The sequence below is a fragment of the Archocentrus centrarchus genome, chromosome 22 (genome assembly GCF_007364275.1).
Source record: "Archocentrus centrarchus isolate MPI-CPG fArcCen1 chromosome 22, fArcCen1, whole genome shotgun sequence".
In the NCBI taxonomy this organism is placed as follows: Eukaryota; Metazoa; Chordata; class Actinopteri; order Cichliformes; family Cichlidae; genus Archocentrus; species Archocentrus centrarchus.
Window position 1 is genome coordinate 17,888,093 of NC_044367.1, and position 26,767 is coordinate 17,914,859.

Sequence of the window (26,767 nt, forward strand, 5' to 3'; positions counted from 1 at the left end):
AGGAGGCAGAAGAGAACATCGCCCTGGAATGGACTGGTATTAGTGCTGACAGTTGGGGTCAGAAGTTTACATCCATTCATCATAGGCATGAATGTCATGGCAATTTTTGGGATATTTAATGATTTCTTCAAGCTGTTCATTTTCCAGGGTGGAATGATTGCACATCATACATCTTTAATGACTTTAAAAAACAAGAATTGAGTGCACAAATGTGAAATTATTTGGAATTTTCTCTAATCCACACAGGGTCAAAAGCTAGAATTATACAGTATCAGATGGCTACCAAAGCACATGGTTAAGGTGCAACTTGACATTTAACCACTATTAGTGGGGGTGTTTGTATATATTTGTGCCTGTATGTACAATTTTGACTATGTAACGAAGAGGTTTTTCGTTACTTGTTTGTATTTATTTGTATGGTTTTGGGTAGTAAATGTTGGGACACATTTGTACTTTATTGGCACTTAGCACTTTTTGACATACACTCAAAAATAAGGACCCTTAAATATTTATTGATTCTTTATTAAGTATTTTAATAATTGGTATGGTTCTGTCTTCCAGGCACGTGAGCAGTTACTCGGTGTGTGGCAGGCAGATGCTGTAAAATAAAGAATTAGTGTTAGCCACAAATATAATTGATCTGTGGTTAAGAAAAGTGTGTGTGTTTAACTTATGCAGATATAGTGCAAGTGGGTTTGTGGTGTAGCATACCTGTTTCTTCTTTTGTCCTTCCAGGGTGTGTTCAGGCAAATGTGTCCTCAGGGGTCTGAACACTATTTAAAGGTTCCGGGAGAGACCAAGGAGGAAGTTGGGTGGGGGAGTTGTTTGGGATTTTTTAGGCGTTTTGTAGGGGTATTTGGTTTTATTGTAGATATTGGGTTATGGAGATGTTTGGGGTGATGGTTTTAATTGTAAATGTTGTTGTTTGACTGTTTGTGTATTTTATTGTTGTTGTTAAAATGTGTGGTACTCCTGCAAGTTGTGGCTCATCAGCAGCTGGGTATAAAAGGGTTTTGTCTTTTTTTTTTGTACTTGGTTGGGTTTCTGGAAAGGCCACACCTGCTTCACAGGGCAATGGAGTTTAACTGTCTAAATTGAGCCTGAGAAATAAAATGGAAAATGGGGTATAAAAACAAAGTCTGCCTCCCGTGATTTAAAGCCTTGCCGCTCAGGGTCATCTTGACGTCACACTCTGAAAAACCGTTCTCCATTAGATCTCATATATGTTATTGGAAGATTTAACAGATGGATTAGAGGAGCATCTGCAGTGCTGCAGATGTTGTGCCAGTCTGTAGTCAAATGTTGAAAATGAGCTTCCTCTGAAAGGTGTCTGGGCTCTCCCTTTGGCATGTTGGGAGATTATGTCTCTCAGCTAGCTTGGGAACACCAGAATTATGATCATTAGTTTAAGACACTATCAAGGTTGAAAACATTGAGTATGTTTAAGAAAATGCTACATACAAACAGTACAGACATTTTAATAAACATTAAAATATAAAGCAGGTATGGTCACAGGACAAATATGCCTTCCAATGAGGCAACAATAAGGTCAGGAACAGATCCATCTTTCAGCAGATCTGACAGGATTTAAAGTGGAAACAAAAAAAAATCCATAAGCTGATTTCGATAAAATTTCAATTTCTGTACAGCACTACAATAAGGGCTTAAGCACTGTATTCCTTTCTGCACCAGTCATACAATTGGATGTCAGTCACTTGAGTCATCTTCTCATTCGCTGTCATTGCTGTCACTGTCTGAATACGCCCCCAACAGGCTGAGAGATGATGACCTATTTTGTGTGGTGACGGGTTTAGAAGCATCTGTGGAGTCTGTTGTCTCTGGCTTTGAATCTGAAAAACAAGACAAAGACGGTGCCTTATGAATCAAAAAACAAACTTTTAATCAAAGATGTGAACAAGCAAGAACATTAAGGACATTCACTACATTGCCAAAAGTATTCACTCGCCTATCCAAATAATTTAATTCAGGTGGTCCAATCACTTTCATGGCCACAGGTGTATAAAAATCAAGCATGCAGACTGCTTCTACAAACATTTGTGAATGAATGGGTCGCTCTCAGGAGCTCAGTGAATTCCAGTGTGGTACTGTGATAGGATACAACCTGTGCAACAAGTCCAGTCCTGAAATTTCCTTGCTACTAAATATTCCACAGTCAATTGTTAGTGGTATTATAATGAAGTGGAAGCAGCAGCTCAGCCACAAAGTGGTAGGCCACATAAAAATCACAGCGGGAGGTCAGTGGATGCTGAGGCGCGTAGCACACAGAGGTTGCCAACTTTCTGCCGAGTCATTTGCTACAGACCTCGGAACTTCATGTGGCCTTCATATTAGCTCAAGAACAGTGCATAGAGAGCTTCATGGAATGGGTTTCCATGGCCAAGCAGCTGCATCCAAGCCTTACATCACCAAGCGCAAAGCAAAGCATCAGATGCAGTGGTGTAAAGCATGCCGCCACTGGATTCTAGAGCACTGGAGACATGTTCTCTGGAGTGATGAATCACGCTTTTCTGTCTGGCAATCTGATGGATGAGTCTGGGTTTGGAGGTTGCCAGAACAGTACTTGTCTGACTGCATTGTGCCAAGAGTAAAGTTTGGTGGAAGGGGGATTATGGTGTGGAGTTGTTTTTCAGGAGTTGGGCTCAGCCCCTTAGTTCCAGTGAAAGGAACTTGAGCATACCAAGACTTTTTGAACAATACTCCCAACCATGTGTTAACAACTTGGGGATGGCCCCTTCCTGTTCAAACATGACTGTGCACCAGTGCACAAAGCAAGGTCTATAAAGACATGGATGAGCAAGTTTGATGTGGAAGAACTTGTAGAAGACTGCAAGCCAGGTCTTCTTGTTCAACATCAGTGTCTGACCTCGCAAATGTGCTTCTAGAAGAATGGTCAAAAGTTCACAAACACACTCCTAAACCTTGTGAAAAGCCTTCCCAGAAGAGTCGAAGCTGTTATAGCTTCAAAGGCCGGGCTGAAATCATATTAAACCCTATGGATTAAGAAGGAATATCACTCAAGTTCATATGCATGTGAATGCAGATGAGCGAATATTAGCAATATAGTGTAGTTTGGTGGAGAAAAAAAGTATATAATACCACAGACTTCAAAAGAAAGAGGTAAAAGTATACAGGATTCTGATGAGTTAGTTACCCGTTTGTGAGATAGGAGCAACAGTTCCAGCCAGTGAACTGGGTTTGCTCGTAGTCACTGCTGGTTTCTTTCGCACGACCAGGGAACCTAGTGCTCCTTTACCACCCAATGTCCCAACACTCCTCTCCCAGCTCTCCACCTTGGCCCTCTTTGCTCCTCCAGTTGAGGGTCCCTGTGGAAAAGATGAGATAATTCACTATGTCCTCTAGGCTTTTCTGTCAGTAATACTTGAAAAATTCCCATTATGATCTGGGAGTTCTGTATCGGTTTCAGTCCTATCACCTATAGTTTTTCAACTGTGAGTGCTCCTTCATGTTCCTATTGTCCCTAAAAAAATGTCAAACTTTGAATAAAGGACTATGTCTTGTTTTTTATGGTTTGTAGTTTGGGGATGAATATATTAGACTGAGTTTTCATAAACATGGTCACCTGACAGACCTGGGCCCGTAGAGTAACTGGCCTGCTCAACTCCTAGACATTTACAAACTGTTTCTAAAAGAAGAGGTGATGCTACACAGGCTTTGTCCCAAACCTTTTGAGACATACTGCTGCCATCAAACTGAGCAGATATTTTTCATTTAATAATAAAATATTACATTTTAAACATTTGATATGTTTTAGGCTCTACTGTGAATAAAACATGGGTTTACAAGATTTGTAAGTCATTGCATTCTGTTTTATTTACATTTCACATAACAGCCAAACCTTTGTGGATCTGGAGTTGTATAATAATGTGTTCTTCATGATGTCAGAGGGATCACCTGGCCACAAAAAATACCAAAGTGAGCTTGGCACAAGCCTGGCACATTGGATATGAGCTGTGTCAGGTGACCAGGTTTATGAAAATCCAACCCAATAGATTCATTCCCAAACTCTGAACTATTAAAAACAAGACAGAGTCTTTTATTCAAAGTTTTAAATTTTGCAGGGACAAAAGGAACATAAAGAAGCATTCAGTTAGATGAAAAATTAAGTTGATGACTGAAATCTTGAGGATTATTTCTAAACAATCTTGACACATGAGCCCAGGAATGTGCAAACTCACTTTCTTGAATGTGGATGGTTATACAGACCTGTGCCTCAATCGGTTTGTCAGTAGTGAGGATATCTGTCGGTCTCTCTGAGCCGGACTTGTTTGACTGTTCGCTGCTGCCCTCTTCTTCCTTTTCTGAATCAGAGTCAGAGTCTCTGAGTCTTTTCACGAGGGCACAATCCAACATCTCTCTGTTAAACAAAGTTTAATTTTATTTTCCATGTATCCATGCATGTGCGCATTATAACACTGCCCATTTTTCTGAACATTCATGACTCACTTCATTTCACGCTCATCCTCCTCTTTTTCTCGTTCCCTTTCCCTCTTCTCCATCTCTCTGTATTGGTCAATCATTCCCTCAAAGTCCACCAGAGCCTGTCTCTGATTCAGCTCCTTCAGCTCCTGTAGGTTCTCCAAAACCTCCATCTCTAACTTTGAATCCTTTGTGCGGTTCTCCAGCACCTGGGCAAAGATTGGAAAACCATTCGTGTTTCAGGTGCCAATTTAAGTAAGGACAGTGGATTACTTCTAAAAACTGACCTTCATGGGGTTGTTCAGTTCTTCGTCTTCCCGCTCCTGCTGAATTCTCTTCTCCTCCTCCTCAATGAGTTTCTCTGCCTGGAAGTTTCTTGTTGCGCCGTGCTCCATGGCATAATCTGTGTTCTCTGGGTCAGTCTACGATGTTGTCATAAGATATAACATTGTGAGTAGGTATTTTATGCCTAATACCAGAGATAGCTCTTAGATATCACAGCATTCATGCTCACCTTAAATGTAATCTCAGCCAGACAGCGGGTACACTTGATGTAGAAACGAAAGATGGGTAGTCCCATGTACGTCTCATTCTGAACGGTTTCTTTGCGTGCATTGAACTTCTTCCCCTTGTAGATGTACTCACCACATGTTTTACACCTGCAAGGGACCAGAAATAATGACCCTATATTGACACAAGTCATTTAGGGAAACCAGAAAGCCCCTGTATCAGAACAGCAGCTCAGATTCTACTGCAAATACAACCTATATCCAATAAACAGATTGTTGGCTTCATATAAACAAACCAACCAAGACTCTGGGTCTGACAGCCATAAATAACCTTAACACTATACTCTGCAGTCACTGAAAAACAGAAATATGACAGAATGGATTGTAACATCTTGGGACCATGACTAAACAGGACCTGGAACTCAGCATTATCGCCATTTGTAAAGAAAGCTCTGCAACAGCCTTACTTGCTCAAACAACTTGAAAAATACAAAGGCTACGTTACTACTTCAGCTCTGTAAAGTCTTTATTTAAAGACTATATAATTAAAATTTATAAACTATCAAGAGAATTAAAAAAAAAAGAAGCAATCTATATGATTATATCCAGAATTTAACCAGACCTGCCAAATACACAGATATGGCAGATGTAACTGACTTATTTCCAGTGTCTTGCCTTTCTATACACATTTGTGTCATATAATCAAATTCAACACAATGACATCAGTTGCTATACGGTCATTTTTCTGAAACTGAGAATAAAAAAAAAAAAAGTGAAACTGAGTGATTTCTATCCATACCCATGTTTTCTGGGTGAAAGACAGATGAACAAGGTCATTTTCCCAAGTTATTAAGAACAGCTGACTCTACTTTTTAAATGTGTCCCATTCTTTAAAACTATTGCAAACTCAAGTTAAAAGACATTGTAGAATCTTCAGCACCACTTATTAAAAGATTTAATTGAGTGTATGAATATATTTGTGCCTGTATGTATAATTTGGATGCTGCATTGAACAGAGAAAATCCAAATAGAAAAACAAAGAAAAGAAAGCATTAATAAACAAAGAAACTGTTAAAAGTCCCAAATTACCATGGCATTCATGCCCATGATGAGTGTATATAAACATCTGATCGCAACTGTAAGTACCAGTCCATTCATAACTCTGTATGGGATGTTCTCGTCTGCCTTCTCACATCCATGTTTGGTTGTGTATTGATAACAGTACCTCTGCAATAAAATCGCACCCTTTGCCACAACAGCAGCGTTTCAGTGAAAGTTAAACTTGAGGAGCGCTGTATAACCACGGATGTTGAAGGAGCATCATGGAGATACATACCTCATATTAAACGGAGCCATCAACCTGACCACATACTGACGATCTTTGGGGAGTTTTAGCTTCGGGATTTTGGAAGGATCAAAATCCGGAGGGTAGTATTTCTGTGGACAGCAAAGCACACAAGTTAGCTGATGAACGTGCAGCCATGCGACCAATAAATTTTGATTTTATTACAAAAATGTCTTGAGACCCAATATCAGTAGTAACAACAATGCTACCTACCAGCTTTTAGTTAAAGTACGCAAAGACTATTTAAAATGCCACACTTAGCTACACTGCTAACCTCAGCCTGCTTGGTTCCTTTATTATTTTTAATAACAGCACTAAAGTACGACGTTAAGGTTCATATACTTACATTCAATACTTTTCTTTCGGACATTGTTGCTTTTGCTGTCGCGCAAACCTACAAAAAAGAAACGTTGTAAAGTCACAACACCGCTCCTAAACTGCAAGATACACTTCCGGGTGCCTTATTAATATTTTCCGTTCTTCAAATTGTGCTAGCGCCCCCGCGCTGTATACTTGAGTAACTACAACAATAGAAATTGAATATTGTTAGAAAAAACTCCCAGTATATAAAAACACTGAATATATACTGGGGAAAAAAAAAAAAAAAAATCTGTGCTGAATCTAGCCTGGAAGTCCTTAAGGTCAAAATGGGATACACCACCACGTGTGGTTGAGAATGAACAAGGCAAGAGCCTGTCGGACTTCCAGATACAGACAGTCAAATTAATGATGGCTAAGCAACCGAATGCAGTGGTGGACAAGCAGAGGAGGAAGGCTGTAGTGATAGATGTAGCAATTCCAAGCAATGACAATATCAAGAAGAAGTACTTTTCTGCTTGAATCTCTCTGTCAAAAGATCTTGAAATACATTTTTCCATTGGTGTAATTCAACCTGAATGACTCATATAAGCTTTATATATTGAACACTGCCCTGAGGTGCAGTCTGCTGTTTCTTTTTTCCAAGCTAGTGGAAGGGATCATGACCAGCATGGCGAATGAATGGCCTCTCTGGGGTAAAAAAGATTTGTCAGTGATGTAGAGGTCGCTAATACGGTTTGGTGTGTAAACAGAAGCCTGTCAGCCACACATATACATCTACATTACTCTTGGGAGGGTAAGAGGGAGGTTAAGGTTATTCCTACAAAAGGAAATTGGATCTTGATTACAGATTGGTCTCAGTGTGGGTCAGCCTGTCTGATTTAAGCTTTGCTGAACTGCAGTGATGTCAGAAGAAGGGCAGAATATGATGAAACAAATGATTCTAGTATAAGATGTGACTAATACGTGTGGCTAATATAATACTTTTTAATAATGAGTTTTGTTTCAGTTAGTGTTAGGATTATTATTATATATATTTTTTTGAAAACAAGGAATTTACTTCAATGGAAAGAACAAAATGTATTGACAGAAAAGGTGTAGGCTCTACTTACCCTTTTTACACCACAGCAGGGTCTACATTCTAAATAGGAATACCTTTATAACTAGATTTCATTAAAAACAAAGACCAAAGAAAAATAATAAATTAGACAAAAACAAATATTTTATTTGCACCTGCTGATATCTGTCATCACAGTTACTGTAGCCATGAGTGTGCTATCCCACTAATATTGTAATTTTCCAACTTTTTCATTGATAATCTGTGATCTATAGACTCAAATACTTTATTTAAAGTCACATCCCCACATTCCTTGTGGTGTATTGCATTTGATATATTGGATATATCCCAATACCATCACAGTAATTCAGGTGGTACTATTTACCTGAAAGCCAGTAGTCACACCGTACATTTTATTTTTCAATCAAGCTTTTACAGAAACAGTTTTTTTTGTTTGTTTGTTTCTTTTTTCTCCCCTCCAGAACTGAAAAAGCTGAGAAATCAGTTTGTAATTGGGAAACAAAGGTTTATCACCATTTTCATAAATTTGAATAATCTCTCTTGTTTTCTCTTTTTTTTTTTGGTGTTGTTTTATGTTTTAGATTACTGTGCAATCAAAATGCAGATTTGCATCTTCACTCGGTGAAATTTGTTGCATGTGTTGATTTTTCATTCTGATTCTGACACATCAGTGTGACGCCTCAATGAGGCAGATATTTGTTTAACCGAAAAAGGCCACAGATAAAGGTGAAAAACAACGATTTGGTGGGAATTCAATGGGATCACTTAACTGAAACAGATTGGAAGACTGGAATGAAAAGTTTCAGATAAATGAGTTTGATTGCTATTTGATTTCATGATCACTTTGACCAATTTAATGTATCAAATCCACCTTTGATTTCCATCCTTTCTTGTCGCTTCCTGTTAAAGATACAAAGGTGCTGAGCAGTGTCACCCATGTCAAAGTTTCCATGAATATTTCAGAGACTGGCTGATGTCAGCAGCATCTGCAAAGAGCCTATAAAGACAGCTTCTGTAGACAGAAGACATCCAAACCCTCCACATGTCCAAGACGCTTTTGTCTACAAGAAAAGAGTTCCAGCCGCTGAAAGGAAGCACTCCTCCTGTATGTGTCTGAACACCATGGTCAGTGCGCGGACTCTCCTCCTCGCAGTCACCTGCTGCTACACCTACCTGTGGCTCGTTCGCGCAGAAGATTCCTCATTGGAGACGCGCTCGTTGGATTTCACAGTGAAAGCCCAACAAGAGAAAGACCTGGTGAGAGCTTTTATTGGAAACGTGGATTGGATCTGTGTAATTTGGGTTAAAGAAGGATTTTAATTTTAATTTAATTTAATTTTTGTCTTTAATTACAGTATTAAATTATTACAGTATTAAATTATTTGAAAAGCAGTTTTCTTACAAACATATTTTACACCACAAATATTGAGATTTTTTTAGGCTACCATGCGTCTTTACACGTCGTTTCTCCCTGTGCAGATTGACGCATTGCAAGAAGTTCTGGAGAAGCTGAGGAGCAAAGAGATGCCTTTAGAGAAAAAGCATGGCTGGTTACCTTCGGTAAGCACAGAAATGAGAACTAAAACTTCTCAAAACATATTACATTTAGGACAACGACTTAGTTTGTCAACAGTTTTCTTTGTGAATATTCTCCAATTTTATAATAGGTAGGGGGGAAAAAATGAATTTTTGAAGATTTGCCTTGATACAGTCAAGATTTTTAGATTCTATAAATCCATGAAAAAAAATTTTTTTAACCATTTTTTGTCTGCTATTTACTGTTTTTATGTTACCGTTTCAGTGTGACGCAGGGGAGCCTTGCGCCGTGCGTAAAGGCGCGCGTATTGGCACGCTGTGTAGCTGTCCACGGGGGACTTCTTGTAACTTCTATGTTCTCAAATGTTTGTGATAGAGGGGAAAAAGCTAACAGAAGTGCAAGAAATAAAGGAAGAGATCAGGGCTGATAAAATGATGAATGTGAGAATTGACAGGGAGGCCTGCAACTAATATTTGTGATAGAAAACAACATGCGATGTAAATGTGACTTTTTTCTTTACAAACCTTGACTGTTCTGAATAAAGGTTTGTGTGATTCTGTTTTTTATTTATTTATTTTAAGATTTCCGTCCGTGTTATTTATTGTGTTACGGAGGAAACAAAATGTTTATGACTGGGATATCTTGCGGAAGACTTTTTATTTATTTTTTTGTCACAATAGTTTAATATATTTATTTCTCGTTTTTTCTGTTTGTGGAAAATACCGCACAGCTAGTTTCTAAATAGATTTGTAAGATGCAAATGTCAATAAATGAACTTGAATTCAAGGGTCTGTAGCGTGTTACTGCAGTACATTTGCGGTATATATATTACATGGGCTATTATAAAATATACATGGCGGTAATCCGCAATGGGAAAGGCAATTAATAAAAATATATCGATCCTTTTGCCACTCGTGATCAATACTTAAGCCTCTTCCTGCCCATTCACTGGTGCGCGGCTGAATTCCAGCACATCAGCTGTCATCTCTGTAATAAAAGGCGCTGTCAGGCTTTTTCAATGACATCACATCCAAGCGCAATTTTCCAACATGGCGTCCAGCCGGGTGCTGGAGAGGGAGGTCCAGGAGGAGCCGAGGCGCGTTGCGACCGCAAACCTCGACTTCTGCCTCCACAAATACTCCCTGCTCATCATAATCGGACGGACCGCTCGCCTCAGACACTCTGAACACATCAGCAGGGAGATAGAGCGAGGTAGGTTTATTTCAACCCGCTTCTCATAGCCCCTGTGTGCCATTTTGATTTTCTTTACAGTGTGACTTTAAAAAAAAAAATCAGCTCCCTGCAGGTTCTCCTCGATTAAATTATCACTGGGGGTAATATTCTGAGCACACTGCAGGTTTTTTTAAATATAATTTTCCCCACTGTACTGACCGAGGATGCGTCATCTGGCGACACTCCATCATCAGCATCACCCCCTCATCCCTCCGGACACATAATAATTAAAAGCTGTCTGGAGCGGGTGCTTTGCCCTTCGCCTCAGTTTTAGGTTTTAGTTATGTAAGGACGAGCTTTGGGGGAAATGTTGCGAGGTGAATATTCAGTGAACACATAGCCACTTGTAAGCAATGTTCTATTAATCTTTGTGCATTTATGCACAGCTGCAATTGTGAATACTGCAGCATAGAGAGAGCATGGCAAATATGATCCATTACAGTCTATGTTTTATTGCTTCGCTGTTTTGCAACTGTAGATAATATAAAGAAGACAGCATTTGGAGCATGCAGTTGATGTAAAACAGGATAGATAGGGAAATAAAAGCAGAAACACAAGGACAGGTACAGAGAGAAATATTGACTGACTGATGTTCCAACACTGTAGCTAAGTAGGCTAATTAACATTTCATTACTGTCTGGTGAAAGCCATGTACTTCAAAGTTGTCATCAACTTTTCATGAACTGAACAAACAGCCCTGCTTCAGATTTTTGACAGAGGCAACTCCATGTAGAGCTGCAGTTAGAGATGAAGTCTTTACTAGTTAATCATTAAAAAAGGTAATCTAACAATAGTTTTTCCTGCAAATTGTGAAAATGTTTATTATATTTGCCTCCAGTTTACATCATCTGTCTTCAGCAACTTAAAACTCAACCATATTCAGCTGTCAAGTATTCCCAAGAAAATCCTCAAATTATCATCATTTATCAGCTAATGACAGCAAATATATTTAAATGTTTGCTTAAAAAATTTGCAAATATAATTAATTGTTTAACATTGTATATTATTAAAAGTTGATTGACTAATTGATTAGGAATCTTTGATTCATCTGTCTATTCTACATTGTGTCCTAAATTAGCAAAAATGACTAAAGCACTTAAAAATAATATTTGGAACCTACTTGTGCCTGATAAGATGATAAGGTGCATTTTTGATCATGCTTATAAGCACATGCAACAGACTGTTGGGGTTGTGTGTAAAATTTGCAATGATACAATATAATACTGGCCAGAGGTGAAATACAGGTTAAGAACTTCCCATTAAAAAGAGAGGGGGAGAGCTGGTTGAATGTATTTAGTATTTAAACAAAATATACTATAGGTTAAATAAGCATTACCTACAACAATAACATCACAGCTTTAAAGTTTTGTGACTACTTGGATGTGTGTAGGCTTTTCATGACGTTGCATCATGTGACAGAATAGCCTGCATCTTTCTTGCTGCCAGGTATTCGGTCATGGGATGTGGACTTAAAATCCTGTAACCTGAACCTTTACCTCCAGGAATTCCTCTCCCATCACACGGCGTCTTTCAAGGGTGCAGGTAAGATTTAAGTAATCTTTATTGCCAAACTCTTTAACCCAAAAGGGAAACTCCCATCGCCATGGCAATGTGTCAGCTCAGCCAGTCTGGGGTCACAGAGGAAGGAAGGAAGGAAAGTGGAGAAGCAGTCAGTCAGGGGGAGATTGTTGAGCATGGGTGGGCCCTCGGTACAGAAAACAATAGAAACCTGCAACCAAGCTGTGCCACCTCTCTTTCTCTCTGTATGGATGGCTGTTAATGATAGCTGAACACCAAATAGTATTAAACAGTCATGTTACAGCAGGGCGTGATAAAACAGTCAAGAACAGACATTTGTATATCCATAGAGGTTGCCTGCACTCACTGCAGTAAATACTGTAGCAGATCTTCCATGATAAAAAGTTTTTAGATTGTGTTATTCAGAAATGAATGTTACCAGCACCTTGTTAGCTTGTTAGCTTGACTCTGTTCAAATAAAAGCTAAAAAAAAAAACAAAAAAAAACATCTAATACCAACTGGTAAGCCCTCACATTTACCAGAGTAGTAAATCAACAGACTGTCCATCAACAGAGACTCCAGGAGGTCACTGGTCTCAGACTTGACATACTCTAGCACAGTGGTTCCCAAAGTCAAGAGCACTGCGGCCCACTTAACAATCCAAAAATCCCATTAAAGTATTAATGCCAAAATGTGACCCACTCATCACTGGGACATAAACTACAAGATCAGTAAATTTAGGTCTTAGTAATCAGTAATATCACAAACGAATTAATTTTTATATAAATAAATACATTTATATAAATATGTAACTATGCACACTTGTGAGTAATTTCAAACAGAATTTCTGTTATTACTGCGGCTCACCTGCAGTACCTTCGCGGTCCACCAGTGGGCCACGGCCCACACTTTCAGAACCAGTGCTCTAGCACATATACTTTTGTGATACTGTTTTGTGAGTTATAGATGTGTTACTGGCATTGCTGTGACACTTTGAGAGAAAGATTAGTCATTTCCCCATTTCCAGCCATTTGGCTAAGGTAAGCAAAGCTAACCAGTTGCTAGATGTAACTTCATCATATACAGAAACAGAGAGATAGGTCTAATAATGAGAGGGAGAATGTGTGTTTCTCCACATTTTTAAATGTTGAGTCACAAAATTCTAATTTTAATTTCTACACTCAATCAAATTGTGCAAAATGTCATTTAGTAAAATAGCCAGGGAGGAATCTGTTCTGTTTCCCTTTGTGTAAAGAAAGACTGAGAAACCTTTGTTCATATTTGGGTCATTACTTTCCAGTCAGCTGGGTTTGCCTCTGTATTCTTGGCTGTTCATCCAGTCCAGCCTCTCAGACTGGATGTCCTTCTCAGATTGAGGAAACTTGGCATCTCCTCCTCAGACAGTCCATCTGACTTAGCTGTTCCACTCTTCTTCCTTCCTCTTTTTCATTCTGTGAATCAATCACCTCTCCAAATTGCCCAGTTCACTCTCTCTTCTTTGAGCTCCACTCCTATTTGCTTCCAGTCTGTCACTCACTGCTCGGGCCTGTCGGCTTGTCTCCCTCTTGTTTGCTTCCCTTTGGCTGTCTGTCTATTTGCTCTTCTCTTTATATCTGTTCTTCTTTTTCTCTCTGCCTCTTCAGGGCGTAAATGTCTACGTCACTGTACCAGGGTGTTGGACGCTCAGGTGGTGATCAGTCCATCTCAGGAACAGGCTCATTCAGAGGTGAGGGGATAAATCCTCGGGCAGCAGCTGGCAAAATAGTGTGTTAAAGTAATTCAGTTATTTGGATATTTTTCACTCAGTTGAATATAATAATTTACCAAATGTACAAATGTTAAGAATTGTTGTTTCATTGCAATTACTATCTTAAAGCAGGTGCAGCAAGAATTTATATTATACCTTGAATAAATATGCACCTATCAGCCACAAAATTACAACATTATTATCTCAAATGCTTATACATATAATCTTATACACACTATATTACATTACATGGCCTATTTCATATAATATGTAATGTAATATGTAATATAATATGTATAATGTGTAACTTAACATCCCAAAGCATGGTGCCATGTACCGAAAGGCAAAACCTTTTCCCAAAACTATAAACATTAATCCCCTGTTTTCACACATGCTCCAGATTATTTGAGCTTTCTGTGAAAGCTCAACTAATCTTATATCACTGGCTGCACCATGTGTTCATTTAAAAAGCACTGGCATACTCTAAAAGATAATTAACTCAAATCATCACAGCCGTAACCCAATTAACACACAGTTTGTCATGTGGAAGCACAGAGAGTCCAACATGTTCACACACCAGTCAGATAGATAAAAGGGAATTGTGGCAGTTCATTGGTTTAGAAACATTTCCCCGGCTGCCTGGCTGTGGCTGATATTGACTGTGATGATGATGAAAATCTCTGGCCCAACACAGACCAGAGATGGGATATTCGGGCTCAATTAATTAAATTTTTTCACGCACACGAAGTTTGCCTCTTTGTCGTGTTAGGAAATTATGTATAACATAATTTCCCAACATGACTTTAATAATGTACTGCATATTTTATCTGTCTCACTACAGTAACTTGAGTATTTAAAATTTTTGTCCTTGGGAAGACACCAGCCTTATTATTATTAGTTGTAGTTATATGTATAGTTGATCACTGTGGTGTGATATCTTGACTCAGACTGATTTTTTTTTTTATGGTTAGGGGGTGCAATTTGGTCTTCACACGGAAGTTAATGAGAATCAGTATGCAGTTATGCATGTTTTAAAAGGAAAATAATATAAAAACAACTGTTTAATGTAACAGCTCTGTCATATCAGGGTACAGACATGTTCCCTTTGTCATGTTTTGCAGGATCAGGACTTAAACGCAAGCTTCAAGAACAAATATAATGGAATAAAAACAATAACTGTTTTTTTGGATTGTGTGCAAAGTCTAAAAAGTGCAAAGAATCCACATGGCAACAAATTCAAATAAGAAACCCCAGAGAATACATAAGAGGAGGAAAACAGACACTGAGACAAGGACCAAAGGGAAGATGGGACTAGTTACACACATGGGAATGTTAGGGAAATGGAAAACAGCTGGGGTAAAGTAGGCACAGGTGTGTAAGTATAGATACAATAAAGATGATTGGCGAGGGGAGGAAGTAAAACTCAAAACAAGACACAGGAGACAACTAACTTCCAAAGTAAAACAGGAAGTGGACAACAAAAACAATAAGATGAGTGGCAGTGGTGCAGTGGGTAAGCACTCGTCTTGCAGCCAGAGGGTTGCTGGTTCGAGCCCCTGTCCCTGCGCTGCGTTGTGTCCTTGGGCAAGACACTTAAACCACATTGCCTAATGCTAGTGCCGGCTGCATGATGAGTGATCTGGAACTCATCTAGAGAAATTGTGATCTGGAACGATTTTGTTGTGTGCCTTGTGCGCACAGTGACGATGAGTTGAATCTAACATCTAAAAAAAAAAAAGGGAACTAATGAAATACTAACTAAAAACTAACTAAAATCTAAAAAGAGCCGAATGGTCAGAATACTTGTTGAACATAAAAAGAAATTCTAAACCTCAAGCAGAAAACTAAATAAACCAAATACTAAAATAAAAACAATAAAGAAAGCCTTTGGGGATGTGCTGTGATCTCTGACATCTGATCTCTGTGACATGCAGTGTGGGATCTTTGTGGATCTTCGTTTTTTCCAAGGGATTCCAAACACACGATTGCAATTCCACAACCTGTCGCAGCAGATCACTGCCCCTCCCTGAGCCTGGTTCTGCTGGAGGTTTTTTCCTTCCCATTGTTGCCAAGTGCTTACTCATAGGGAGTCATTTTGACTGTTTTTTAGGGTCTTTAACTTACAATATAAAGCACCTTGAGGCTAGTGTTTGTTGTGATTTGGTGCTATATGAATAAAATTGAATGGAATTGAATTGAATTGTGTTATGGGAAGGGTCAACAGCTCTGGCTTACTTCAGAACAATTTTTGTAGTGTGGCAGGTAAATTGTCTTGCTGTCTTGTCTGTCAGACAGTACGATGTTTGGGCAAGTGGGTCGAGATCACATGTAACATCCACATAAAATGTCAAGACCCAATATTTTCAATTACAACATTGCAATGAAGTAGGATGATCAGTGATAACAGTGCTTTTAAATGTGGTGGCTGATTGGTGTAAACTCAATAGATAAGGCTTTGTTTTTGTTTTTTTTTGTTTTCTTTTAATTGAAACAGGCTTGAAGCTGCTAATTAATTTTGTTACAGAGTAACCTTGAATTTTAATCACAAAACAGTCAAACCTGCACATGAGATTTTCTTGAGCCTAAGGCCTTTGTGTGTTCAAAATTCATTTGTTAAATACAAAAAAAAAAAGAAGCCTTGGAAGTTATATTTGATGCACAGACCTGTGCAAATTTCCCGAGCCACCCCTCATTTATTTATATTTTGCTTCCAAGGAGCCAGATTTTTGGTGGTATTCAACAAATTTTTATATGGACATTATTTGCTTTTTCACTTATTTTGAGTCCAGGCCTTGTACCTGACCATTTTCAGAGGAATGATTTTTTTTGTTTGTTTGTTAAGCCATTTAACACTGACCTATGAGTCATCAAGCATAAAAAGGCACCTAACTCAAGGAACGAACCAGTGTTATGTCTGCACATAACAGACAACTTAGTAAAGAATCAATTTTAAATTGTATCTTTGGGCACTTTGTTAGTAGCAGCCTGTCACAAAACACATACTTTGTTTCAATTACTTTGGCTGAATTTATGAAAAAATACCAAAGCTAACACAATTTGACAGGCATAAAATTGTATTTTTGCACCAACAAGGTGAGAGCTATTAGCTGTAAACTTTGCATATCACAGCATGGTGTGCAGAGATATGTCCTTAAAACATTGAGGACATTGGACAAGTGGAGGATAATGGAAGAAGTGGCAAGCCTAAAAAAAACTACAGCAGATGAACAATATCTGAAAATCAAGTCCTTAAGAAATAGGAAAAAATCCAGCAAAGACCTGAAACAGGACCTGAAATGCATTACAGAAATTACACATGAACTGGACTGAAAATTATCAGCAACATGGAGTGATGAATCCAAATTAGAAAACTTTGATTGAAAACGTTGTTAGTAAGTATGGAGAAGGGTCAGGAGAGGGGTACAACAGTGAGTATCTAGAGCCATCTGTAAAACATGGTGGAGGCTCTGTCATGGTTTGGGGCTACATTTCAGCCAGTGGTATTGGAGAGCCTGTCAAAATTGATCTCAATACTGAGATTATCAAGCTCATTAGAATTGTACAAACTTTGTTTTTACATTGTATTTCCATGTATGTTTGCATGTTACAATAATTGCACCTATTTCCCATTTTCTGAGCAAAATATAAAGAAATCGGGGTGGGGTTAAGACTTTTGCACAATACTATGATTCTTTGATTTTTCTATCTCAATTTTAAAATTTATCTCCAGTGCTTTTCTACCGACTTTTGAGCAAGACTGATTTTTCCATCTCTGTGCCCTGTTCAGGTGTTTGCTCTCCTGTCCAGAGAATCGGCTCATAAGCTGTTGATCTTGGCCGGCCTGAGTGAGGAGGAAAGTGGAGATGTACTTTTTAACAAAGGACTGTTTTCACCACACCAGCTAAAACAAATTCTTACAGAGCAGGTACATGGTTAACCACACTTTATCTCTTTTCTTTCAGTTATTACAACAGTATGCAATAGTAAATCTAAACACAAGAACATCATTTTAAGTAAACTTTTATTACCATCTATGAATCTAGGCTTAATTTAGAGCAGTGACTACTCGTTATCTTCTCATATTACTAGTTTTTTTTTTTAGTTTATACAATGTCAGAAAATTGTCAAAATGTTCCCAGGCTGTGGTCTTCAAAAGTGTCCTTTGAGAAATAGTGGAAAACTCTGAAAATATTGTGGTGAGGGGAGGGAGACAGGACAAAGACACACTGTGGAATAAACATATTTATTTAATATGTACATTGAAGGACATTTCCTGGTCCAAAATGACTCCATGATTCCTCATAGTGTTACTGGAGGTATTGCCACCCAGAGCAAATATCTGGTTAGACACCATGTTTTTAAGATTTGAGGGGCCGACTACAATAATTTGAGTTTTATCTGAAATTAGAAGCAGGAAATTAGAGGTCTTTCAGGCCTTTATGTCTTCAAAACATTTCTCCAATTCAAGTAATTGGTGTGTGTCATCTGGCTCCATGGATAGATAAAGCTGGGTATCATCTGCATACCAATGAAAATGTATGCAATGCTTTCTAATAATACTGTCTAAGGGAAGCATGTATAGTGTACATAGCAAGGTATCCACTGACTAAGACATTTTAAAAGAATGCTTTCCATGTTCGCAATTTGCTGCATTTGCTGTAAGTATTGCAAAGGATAAAATTTTAAATTGTACATATAATGCTGAGAAATGTGTCTCTCTTCAGTTTTTTGATCAGGAGAGCTCTGCCTCCTCACTTGCACACAACAGGATCCATCTAACCCTTAGCTGTCCCAACATTGGCCAGTGGAGAAAGACTCTCTTGGAAAACCAGCCCCTGCAAGGTCGTTTCACTCTGCACATCAATCCCCCAGAGGTGCTGCCTGCCATGGAGGCTCTGGGGGAATTCACATCACTCATCTCTGGCACCATTTGTGCTTCTTCCCCCTTTGACCTGCTGCCGCCCCCTACCACTGTGGGTTTCCTCAAGCTCTCCCGCCCCTGCTGTTATGTGTTCCCTGCTGGCCGCGGTGATTGTGCCTTCTTTGCTGTTAATGGGTTTACTGTGCTGGTGGATGGAGGCTCAGACTCTCAGGCCTGCTTCTGGAAGCTGGTCCGCCACCTCGACAGAGTTGATGCAGTTTTGTTGACACACATTGGGACAGAGAACCTCCCTGGTGTCATCTCCTTCCTGGACAGGAAGGTGGCTGAGCAGGAGCTGAGAACTGATGTCATAGGTATATGACAAGATATAATGAGAAAACTATGCTCTATTTACCCATTTCTTTTTTTTTAATAACACATTGCGGGGTTTTTTCTCTCTGTATTTGGCTTTATTTGCACAGAGGACTCATCTAAGAGGCTCATCTCTCCAGAGCTAGGAGTAGTGTTCTTTAATGGCCCCAGCAGGTTGCAGGTGGAACAACAGGCTTGTGAGTGATGCATTAAAACAGCAATAGAGAGTGAAGAAATATAACCAAACAGTTAATCATCCATTTTGCTAATGAATACATTTCTATTGATGTGATTTATTGATGTATTCCTTTTTTTGCAGTGTAATGTCCAAGTACTTACAACATCCACTTATGCATGTTATCCCATCAAGATTTTTAACTGCTAAAAAAGTGACCGGTTATATAGGTTATCATTCTTCTCCTGTCAGGTGTGGACAATGTATTGAAGAGCACACAGCAGGCTGCTCTAACCCTACAACTGTTAAAGAAGTTAGACATCAGACCGCAACCAATGTTTCGACCACAAGGAGTCCCCATAGAGCCCCTAACCCTGTTCCAAAAGATGGGAGTGGGGCAGTTGGATTTATACATTCTCAACCCAGGTAAAACCAGCCAGGAATACCAGGCATTCATGCAAAACTGGCCTGATGGGGTATCATCAGCATCCAAATCCCAAACGCTCCCCCTCACTGCCCTCACCTCTGTTTCTGCCCTGCTTGTGTGGCATCCGGCATGTCCTCATGAGAAGGTGGTCAGGGTGCTTTTCCCTGGTATTACCCCACAGGCAAAGCTTCTGCAGGGACTGGAGAAGCTAAAGGGGCTGGCCTTTCTCCAGAAACCCACAGTGACAACTGGAGACCTAGAGAAGCTAGGGGAAGACAGAAAGACCAAGAGGACAGATAGCCAGGACAGTGGAAGGTCACAAGGGAAGGAGGGAACACAAAAACAAAAAAAAGAGCGTGGAGATGGTAAGGATGTGTCCTTAAAGGAAAAAGGAAAAGCATTAAATGGAAGTGGCACAATGGACACAGATAAAACCAAAATAAAAGAGACAGGAATAAAGGATAAAACAGCAGAGAAGAATACTTCAAAAAAAGGAGGAGGAAAGGATGGGAAAAAAGAGGAGAAGGCTGACAACAAAGAGGGGAATGGTGCTAGAAAGAATAATCAGGGGAAAAAGGATGGTGTCCCCTCCAAACCAAAGAATGAAAATAAAACAAAGCTCAAAAAAGAAGCAAAAAATGACTCTAAAATTGGAGAGAAGAAAACAAAAAAACCATCAGGAAAGGAAACAAATGTTGGCAAGAAACTACGTGTCAGCAGTGAATTGCCAAATAATGACTCAGCCAAATCTGACAACACTGGAGCTGTGCCAGAAATCCTTGATTCAGAGCGTACTGTTACTGAGCAGGAACATAAAAAAATGGACCCTGAGGAGAATCCCTGTGGCTCCAAAATGTCTACCCCTGAGGATATGACAGCTGATTTTCTCAGGCTGAAGGAGGAAACTGAACGAGAAGGTGCACAGGTGGAAACAGTAGATAAGCAGAAAAGCAGTGATCCAGGAAATGAAAAGAGCCTAGGAGGCCTGAGCAAAGAAGACACATGTAATAAAATGGCTGACAGATCAGTGGAAGAAGCAGCAGGTAGTGCTGGTGTAATGGAAGGAAGGAATGGTGATATTGGAGTGCAGCACATGCCTGGAATTTGTGAGAGAGCTGATATAGACCTGCAGAAAAGCCTTGTAGACCAGCCTGTAAATACTATGAAACCTGCAAAGGTTGTAGGATTTCCATCTCCCTTGAACAAGGCACCAAAGAATGAACGTGCAGTCCAGTTAGACTTAACTCCCACTGAGTACACACTTCTTGATGGGGCTTTGAAATATAGTCCACCCTCGCGATCCTCTCCAGAGAACCAGGCCCCTATCAGCCCTGATGAGGAGACCGTAGAACCAGCCTCCCCAGACTCGCGGCCCAATAGTGCAGGCCACACACCTTACTGTTTGTCCCCAGATGACGTTTGGTGCAACAGATCTGCTCTTAGCCGGCTGCAAGCCCAGATGAGTAACCAAGATTCTGCTGATGTTAACCAGCCAAATGGGGCTTCCAGACAAAGTGAGGGGCAGCTATGCCAGCCTAAAAGCACTCCAGAGAACCCCACACATCCCAGAGAGAAGCTTCTAAGTTTCCTTCCTTTGGGTGCACTTAAAGAAGGATCTTCAGACCCTTCTCCCTCTGTTGCCACCACTACTACACACTCAATGCCAGCAGAGGTGAGTTCACCCCAGTCCACAGAAGTAGATGAATCATTGTCCATGTCCTTTGAGCAGGGACCAACCACTGGGAGCCAGAGAGAAGGAGATGACAGTGTTTATCACTCCCACTCTAATGGCAGCCATTTTGGAGGAATGTCTTTACAAGTGAAGAAGCCCGTCAGATCTTTAGGTCAGGGTTCAGAGACAACACGACCTTTGGCTCCCAGTACACTTCATTTTGAGGCTTCAGGTCACGATGTGGACCTGTGTCTGGTTTCTCCTTGTGAGTTTAAACATTTCAAACAGCCCGACTCAGGCTCAGGCACCAGCGATGCCTCTAGAGGAGCCTTTACTTCTCATCATCATGGCAACAACAATAACAATCCCAAGGACACGTCACCCAGTGACTCAAATGCCCCCGTCTGCACTGAGGACTGCCCATCCACCACCGCTGATGGAGCTCTGGACTCGGATGAGGATGAGTCATGTAGTGAGCCCTCTAGTTCTCCACACAACCTCCTCACCAATCAGGCTTTGCCCCCAGACCCTCTTCCAGCACCTCTCAGGGACAGTCCACCCCTGCCTCCACATCCTGATGCCTCCATGCCCGTTCCCCAATTTGACTCAGATGTTCATGGAAAGAGAGCAAAAGCCATGGGAATGCGAGGGAAAAAAATGGCTGGGGTGAGTGACTGTGTTAAGATCATGCATAAGCTCAAGTAGGATACAGTTAGGTGATAAATGATTTTATTGTAGCTTCGGATGGTTTGGTTGTATTTCTAGGCCATGGGAATGTTGATTTTTTTGGTTGTATTGCCACACACTTGCTGAAAGCGGTCCATGTAAACGTGAATTTGTCCAGGAGACTGCTAGAGTGAAGGGAGCAGAGCATTTTGAGAAAAAAATATTTTACACAGAAAGTGTGACAGATTAATCCATCTTAAGACAGTCAGGAACTAGACAGCGCTCTTACTGAAGTGTAACTCAGCCTGTGTGGAAGAAGAGTAAAAACATTACATTACAAAATATCTGATATTTTGACACAATACAGGGAGTATTTTCTGTTACTTCACAAATGTCAGCTGTGTGCACAGAACCGACCTTTTTGACTCAGATTATTTTTTTATCTCAAAGTATAACCTTAATAAATCCCAGAGGCAGACATTCTCCTCATTATTATTTTAAAGATTTGGACCATAAAATTGTCTTAATCCTAATCTATTTAAACATAATCTATGATTGAACTTTGTATTCAGTTTTATTTCATTTATTGTGACAAGGTTATTGAGAGCCCCCCAAAATCAGGCTCAGGGAAAAGCAGGACAGGGAGTCAAAGTGGAGTCACAAAGGGCGGCGTCGCTTCTCCTCGTACACCTTCCTCCAGCACTCGCTCAGCACCAGCAAAATCTTCATCCAGTCCAGGTATGAGCTGTGAAATGTGATTTCCCAGGATCTTTCTCTTGCCCTGCGTAATTTAAGGGCAACTCTAACAATTGTTGTCTCTGTATGAGCAGTGTTAGGCTGTAATTTCCCCTCTTCCTTCTGCCACAGGCTCTAAGGCTACCTCTGTTGGTGAAGCCAGTGTGTATGTGGACCTGGCCTATACCCCTTCTGGAGCCTCCTCCCCCACAGTGAATGTGGACTTCTTCAGGTGTGTTCGCTCTTCTTGCTACATCATCAGTGGTGACAGTCCGGAGCGGGAGGAGCTAATGAGGCAAACCCTGGATGCTCTTCTGGATGGAAAGATATCATGGCCAGACTCTATACAGGTAGAAACATTATATAGCAGATCATTAGCACTGTGCCCCCCCACCCCACCCCCCAAAAAAGTTTCTATTTTTCTGGTGAGAAAATGTAAAATGCAAGTTAAACTTGGCCCACATTGTGACAGCTTTTACAACAGCTGATTTTTTTTAACAACTACATGGCTTCTTCCACATACAGCAAACCAATCAGTTGATGTGATTAGGAAGATTATTTCTAGGTAAATTGACCTGTTGCTGGATCCCAAACCACAAGCTGTACATCCCTCCAGATGCTGAACTCATCAGTTATCAGCAAATAACTTAAAGTGGTCTTTTGTATTTCTCCAGGTGACAGTGATCCCTACCTTTGAGTCAGTGTCAATGCAGGAGTGGTACCAGCAGACTTTGGACAAACAGCGGGAGCTAGGAATCACCGTCCTGGGATCTAACAGCACTGTTGCCATGCAGGATGAGACTTTCCCTGCCTGCAAAATAGAGTTCTGAGGCAAACTAGGATATGCAGCCAGGAGGAAGGAAGGTGAATCTGAGTTAAATGAAGCTGTGAAGTGAGACAGAAAGTGCAAGGGCTGGTGGAGTGACAGAAGTAGATAACAATATGAGGCTTGTCACCTCACCCCTCCTGGTATAGTGCATCTTTTTGGGTGTCTTTTGCACTGAAGGGCCCTTACTCCCTTTGGGGAGTACTGCATGACTTCATTGACCCATGACCCTGTGCAAAACAGGAGAGGAGATCATACTGACTGCAAGAGAAGCATGTCAGCCTGCATAAATGTAGATTTCCATAAAAGCTGATGCTATAGACGACTGAAAATAGTGTACATGGGGTTAATGGCACTTTGTGTAGGCTTGCACAGAAGCGTGATCGTAGTTTGTGCTATGTACTTGGGCGCGTTTTACTGCTTTTAACAATAACAGCTTTCAACAACATTTATCCATATTACATGCATCTGGTGAAAGTGTCCAAATGTTTATTTATGAAAAGCACTGCATTTGTTTAATTTTCTAAATTAGATTTATTTGAACATTTATTTTTACTAAGAGTCCAACATATTCATATTAAGCAGTAAAGTGTTTTGTAATGAGCACTGTAAGTAGATGTGATGTTTGCTGTGCTTGTGTTTTAACTGCTTTAAAAAAGTATTATGCCACTGTGGCTGCAGCGTCAACCATAAGATCCATGCTGAGCAAACAGTCTCTCTGAAATACTGAAAATGATAATTGCTGATGCTGAGATTACTGACAGTGAGTGTGCAAACTGCAAATCTGCCAGAAGGGATTAGAGTACCAGATTAAATTTAATAGCATTACAGAAATCATGGTATTAATAATAGTCCTGCAATTGTAATTAATTTTAAATGCTCATGATAAGGCTCAGACTTGTTAATGATGTGTTTTTTGATTCTGGATATGATCACACAGTATGTTGTAGAAAAGTGAAGTCATGGTTTAGTTGCAGTCACAGGTGGTGGAAGCTTGCCAAAGTGTAAATAAGAATACTTTAACAGGTTGTATTTATGTAGTGAAGACATCTTGAAACTGGAGCTGAAAGTCACCCCCCCCCCCCCCCCCCCCCCAACTGCTGAACAATGTTAATTAAATGGACTACAGTGCACAGGACACTTTGTTTAATATATTCATAATTACATTTTTGTCATTAAAAAATTTCTCTCTTTGTTAAGAAACTAGAAAGGAAATAGTAAAAATAGTAAATAGTAATAGAAAATAGTAAAATATACCAAGTTATAATTAGAAGCTAAATCTGCTACACACAAGTATACAATTTACCACCTTTGAAGAGTGATTTTGCTTTATTAATTGAATGAATAAATATTTAAATGCAGCTCTTACCTCAAGGAAATTGTTCTGGGGAAAAAAGCTTAAACTTAACTTAAACTAATTAAGTCAATTCCACAAATATTACAAAAGGCCAAAGAAATTACAAGGGAAGTACAGGCACATGAAAATGTCCAAGGTACTTTCAATGCAATTTCTCAATAATAACTGGTGATTTTTATTTCATCTGCCCATCAGAAGAATTGGTGCAGTCACAGTCACAGGTCCCTGTTGTATTTCAGCCCAGTCTAGACATCAATAAATAGATATCACATGGAGGAATGTGTAAGAATCATGACTTAAACCACAATACGCTCAGTTCATGTCACGTGAATGTGCAAGTGGAATGCAGAGTTTGATTTATACCAAAGCATAAGATCACCAAGACAAAACCGCCCATTTTCTCCTGCGACTTCCTCCAGATAATCAGATAATCATGTAAAGACACTATGAAAACAACTCATGAGTTCCTATTATACTTAAGAAAAAATAATTTATTTTGAGCAATTATATATTTTTTTGCATCACTCATCCCAAAAATGTTACAATGATGTCCAACTCAAATTTATAGCAACCCACTTCTGCCTTTTTTTCTGCAAAATGGCGCCAGTGTGAATTGTAATTATGTGTATGTGTCTTGCATGTATAAAATATGTACTGTATGTAGTGCCATTCATGATATTCATGAAGAAAGAGGGCAAAGCACTGTGGGAGACTATGGGCAAAGCAGGGCGTTTGGATGAGCGATGGGAAAGTGTCACTTTGTAATTGTCTGTAAGTACTTACAATAACAATGTCAAAATGTGTGGGTTGTAGGGCAGGGAGTAATGTATGAATAAAGAATGTGCATCACCATTCAAAGGTCTGCTGAGAGTTGTGTAAATGCTAATTCTTCAGTAGGAAAGCCCCGTGGATGTTGAATCTTATTGTCATAATTTTGCAACATAATAGAACAAATTACTCACTTTTATTTATTGTTGCTATGTTTCCTCTTATTTTACATTATCCCTAGTCTGTCCTCTGGATTTGGATTTGCTGGTCAAGAAAATCAGGTTTATTTTTGCTCCTCTGACAAACTGGAGTTCGAGGATGTGTGGCTAATTGAATGTTAGCTCTACGAATATTTAGTCATTTTTCATCCACTGATTAAAATAGACACCTTTTCTGAAATATTTTGAAGGCAGAGGGGCATGCTGGGAAATAAATCACTACTTCCTGATCTTGCTCGCTATCATTTGTGGAAAATGTGCGTGAACTTGTTAACATCAACTATGCTACAATTTTGGTTTTTTATAGAGTAGTTAGACTCTTGCTTGTTAAATTATGTTTAGCAAGCAAAGCAAAAAAGTGGTGCTCAAAAGAGGACGTAGAGGAGAGAGCAGGATGAGTATACTGCTAGGATGTTGGATTTGAGCAGTGCTGGCAATGACTTTGCTGAGAGCAAGGCCTGAAAGATGAAGTTCTGATGGGTGAGTTCTGTTTCTGTAAAGGATTGTAACATTATTACTACCTATATATTGAAAATGTGCACTATTGTAATTCATTATTATCTGGCCGTCCTAAAAGCTTCCTGAAAAGCCTTCAGCTGATCCAAAATGCTGCAGCGAGTGTACTGACAGGGACTAAAAAGAGAGAGCATATTTCTCCCATATTGCCTTCTCTTCATTGGCTCCCTGTTGAATCCAGAATTGAATTTAACATTCTTCTCACGTACAAGGCCTTGAATAATCAGGCCCCATCTTATGTTAAAGACCTTATAGTACCTTATCACCCCAATAGAGCACTTTGCTCTCAGACTGCTGGCTTGCTTGTGGTTCCTAGGATAATGGGAGGCAGAGCCTTTAGCTTTCAGGCCCCTCTTCTGTGGAACCAGCTTCCAGCTTGGATTCAGGAGACAGACACCCTCTCTATTTTTAAGATTAAGCCTAAAACTTT

General features: G+C 39.7%; 3 protein-coding genes across 3 annotated transcripts; 2 read left to right on the forward strand and 1 right to left on the reverse strand.

Moving 5' to 3' along the window:
• Positions 1-1,462: 1,462 nt before the first annotated feature.
• On the reverse strand, positions 1,463-6,788 carry yju2 (YJU2 splicing factor homolog). The gene is made up of 8 exons (XM_030719125.1): positions 6,659-6,788; positions 6,304-6,404; positions 4,973-5,117; positions 4,746-4,880; positions 4,486-4,667; positions 4,246-4,396; positions 3,173-3,344; positions 1,463-1,850 (listed from the first exon to the last, which is right to left on the reverse strand). The coding sequence occupies exons 1-8, from the start codon at positions 6,680-6,682 to the stop codon at positions 1,729-1,731; spliced, it is 1,032 nt and encodes a 343-aa protein (XP_030574985.1). The 5' UTR covers positions 6,683-6,788; the 3' UTR covers positions 1,463-1,728.
• A 2,027-nt stretch (positions 6,789-8,815) lies between these two features.
• LOC115773008 (cocaine- and amphetamine-regulated transcript protein-like) lies at positions 8,816-9,638 on the forward strand. Its single transcript, XM_030719499.1, has 3 exons — positions 8,816-8,965; positions 9,188-9,268; positions 9,510-9,638. Exons 1-3 carry the CDS (start codon positions 8,816-8,818, stop codon positions 9,615-9,617), a joined length of 339 nt encoding a protein of 112 aa, XP_030575359.1. The 3' UTR covers positions 9,618-9,638.
• Positions 9,639-10,294: 656 nt separating this feature from the next.
• On the forward strand, positions 10,295-24,547 carry LOC115772736 (microtubule-associated protein 1S-like). Its single transcript, XM_030719131.1, has 10 exons — positions 10,295-10,457; positions 11,925-12,020; positions 13,641-13,723; positions 17,532-17,669; positions 18,469-18,979; positions 19,088-19,174; positions 19,405-21,917; positions 22,514-22,655; positions 22,785-23,002; positions 23,327-24,547. The coding sequence occupies exons 1-10, from the start codon at positions 10,295-10,297 to the stop codon at positions 23,480-23,482; spliced, it is 4,107 nt and encodes a 1,368-aa protein (XP_030574991.1). The 3' UTR covers positions 23,483-24,547.
• Positions 24,548-26,767: the final 2,220 nt, after the last annotated feature.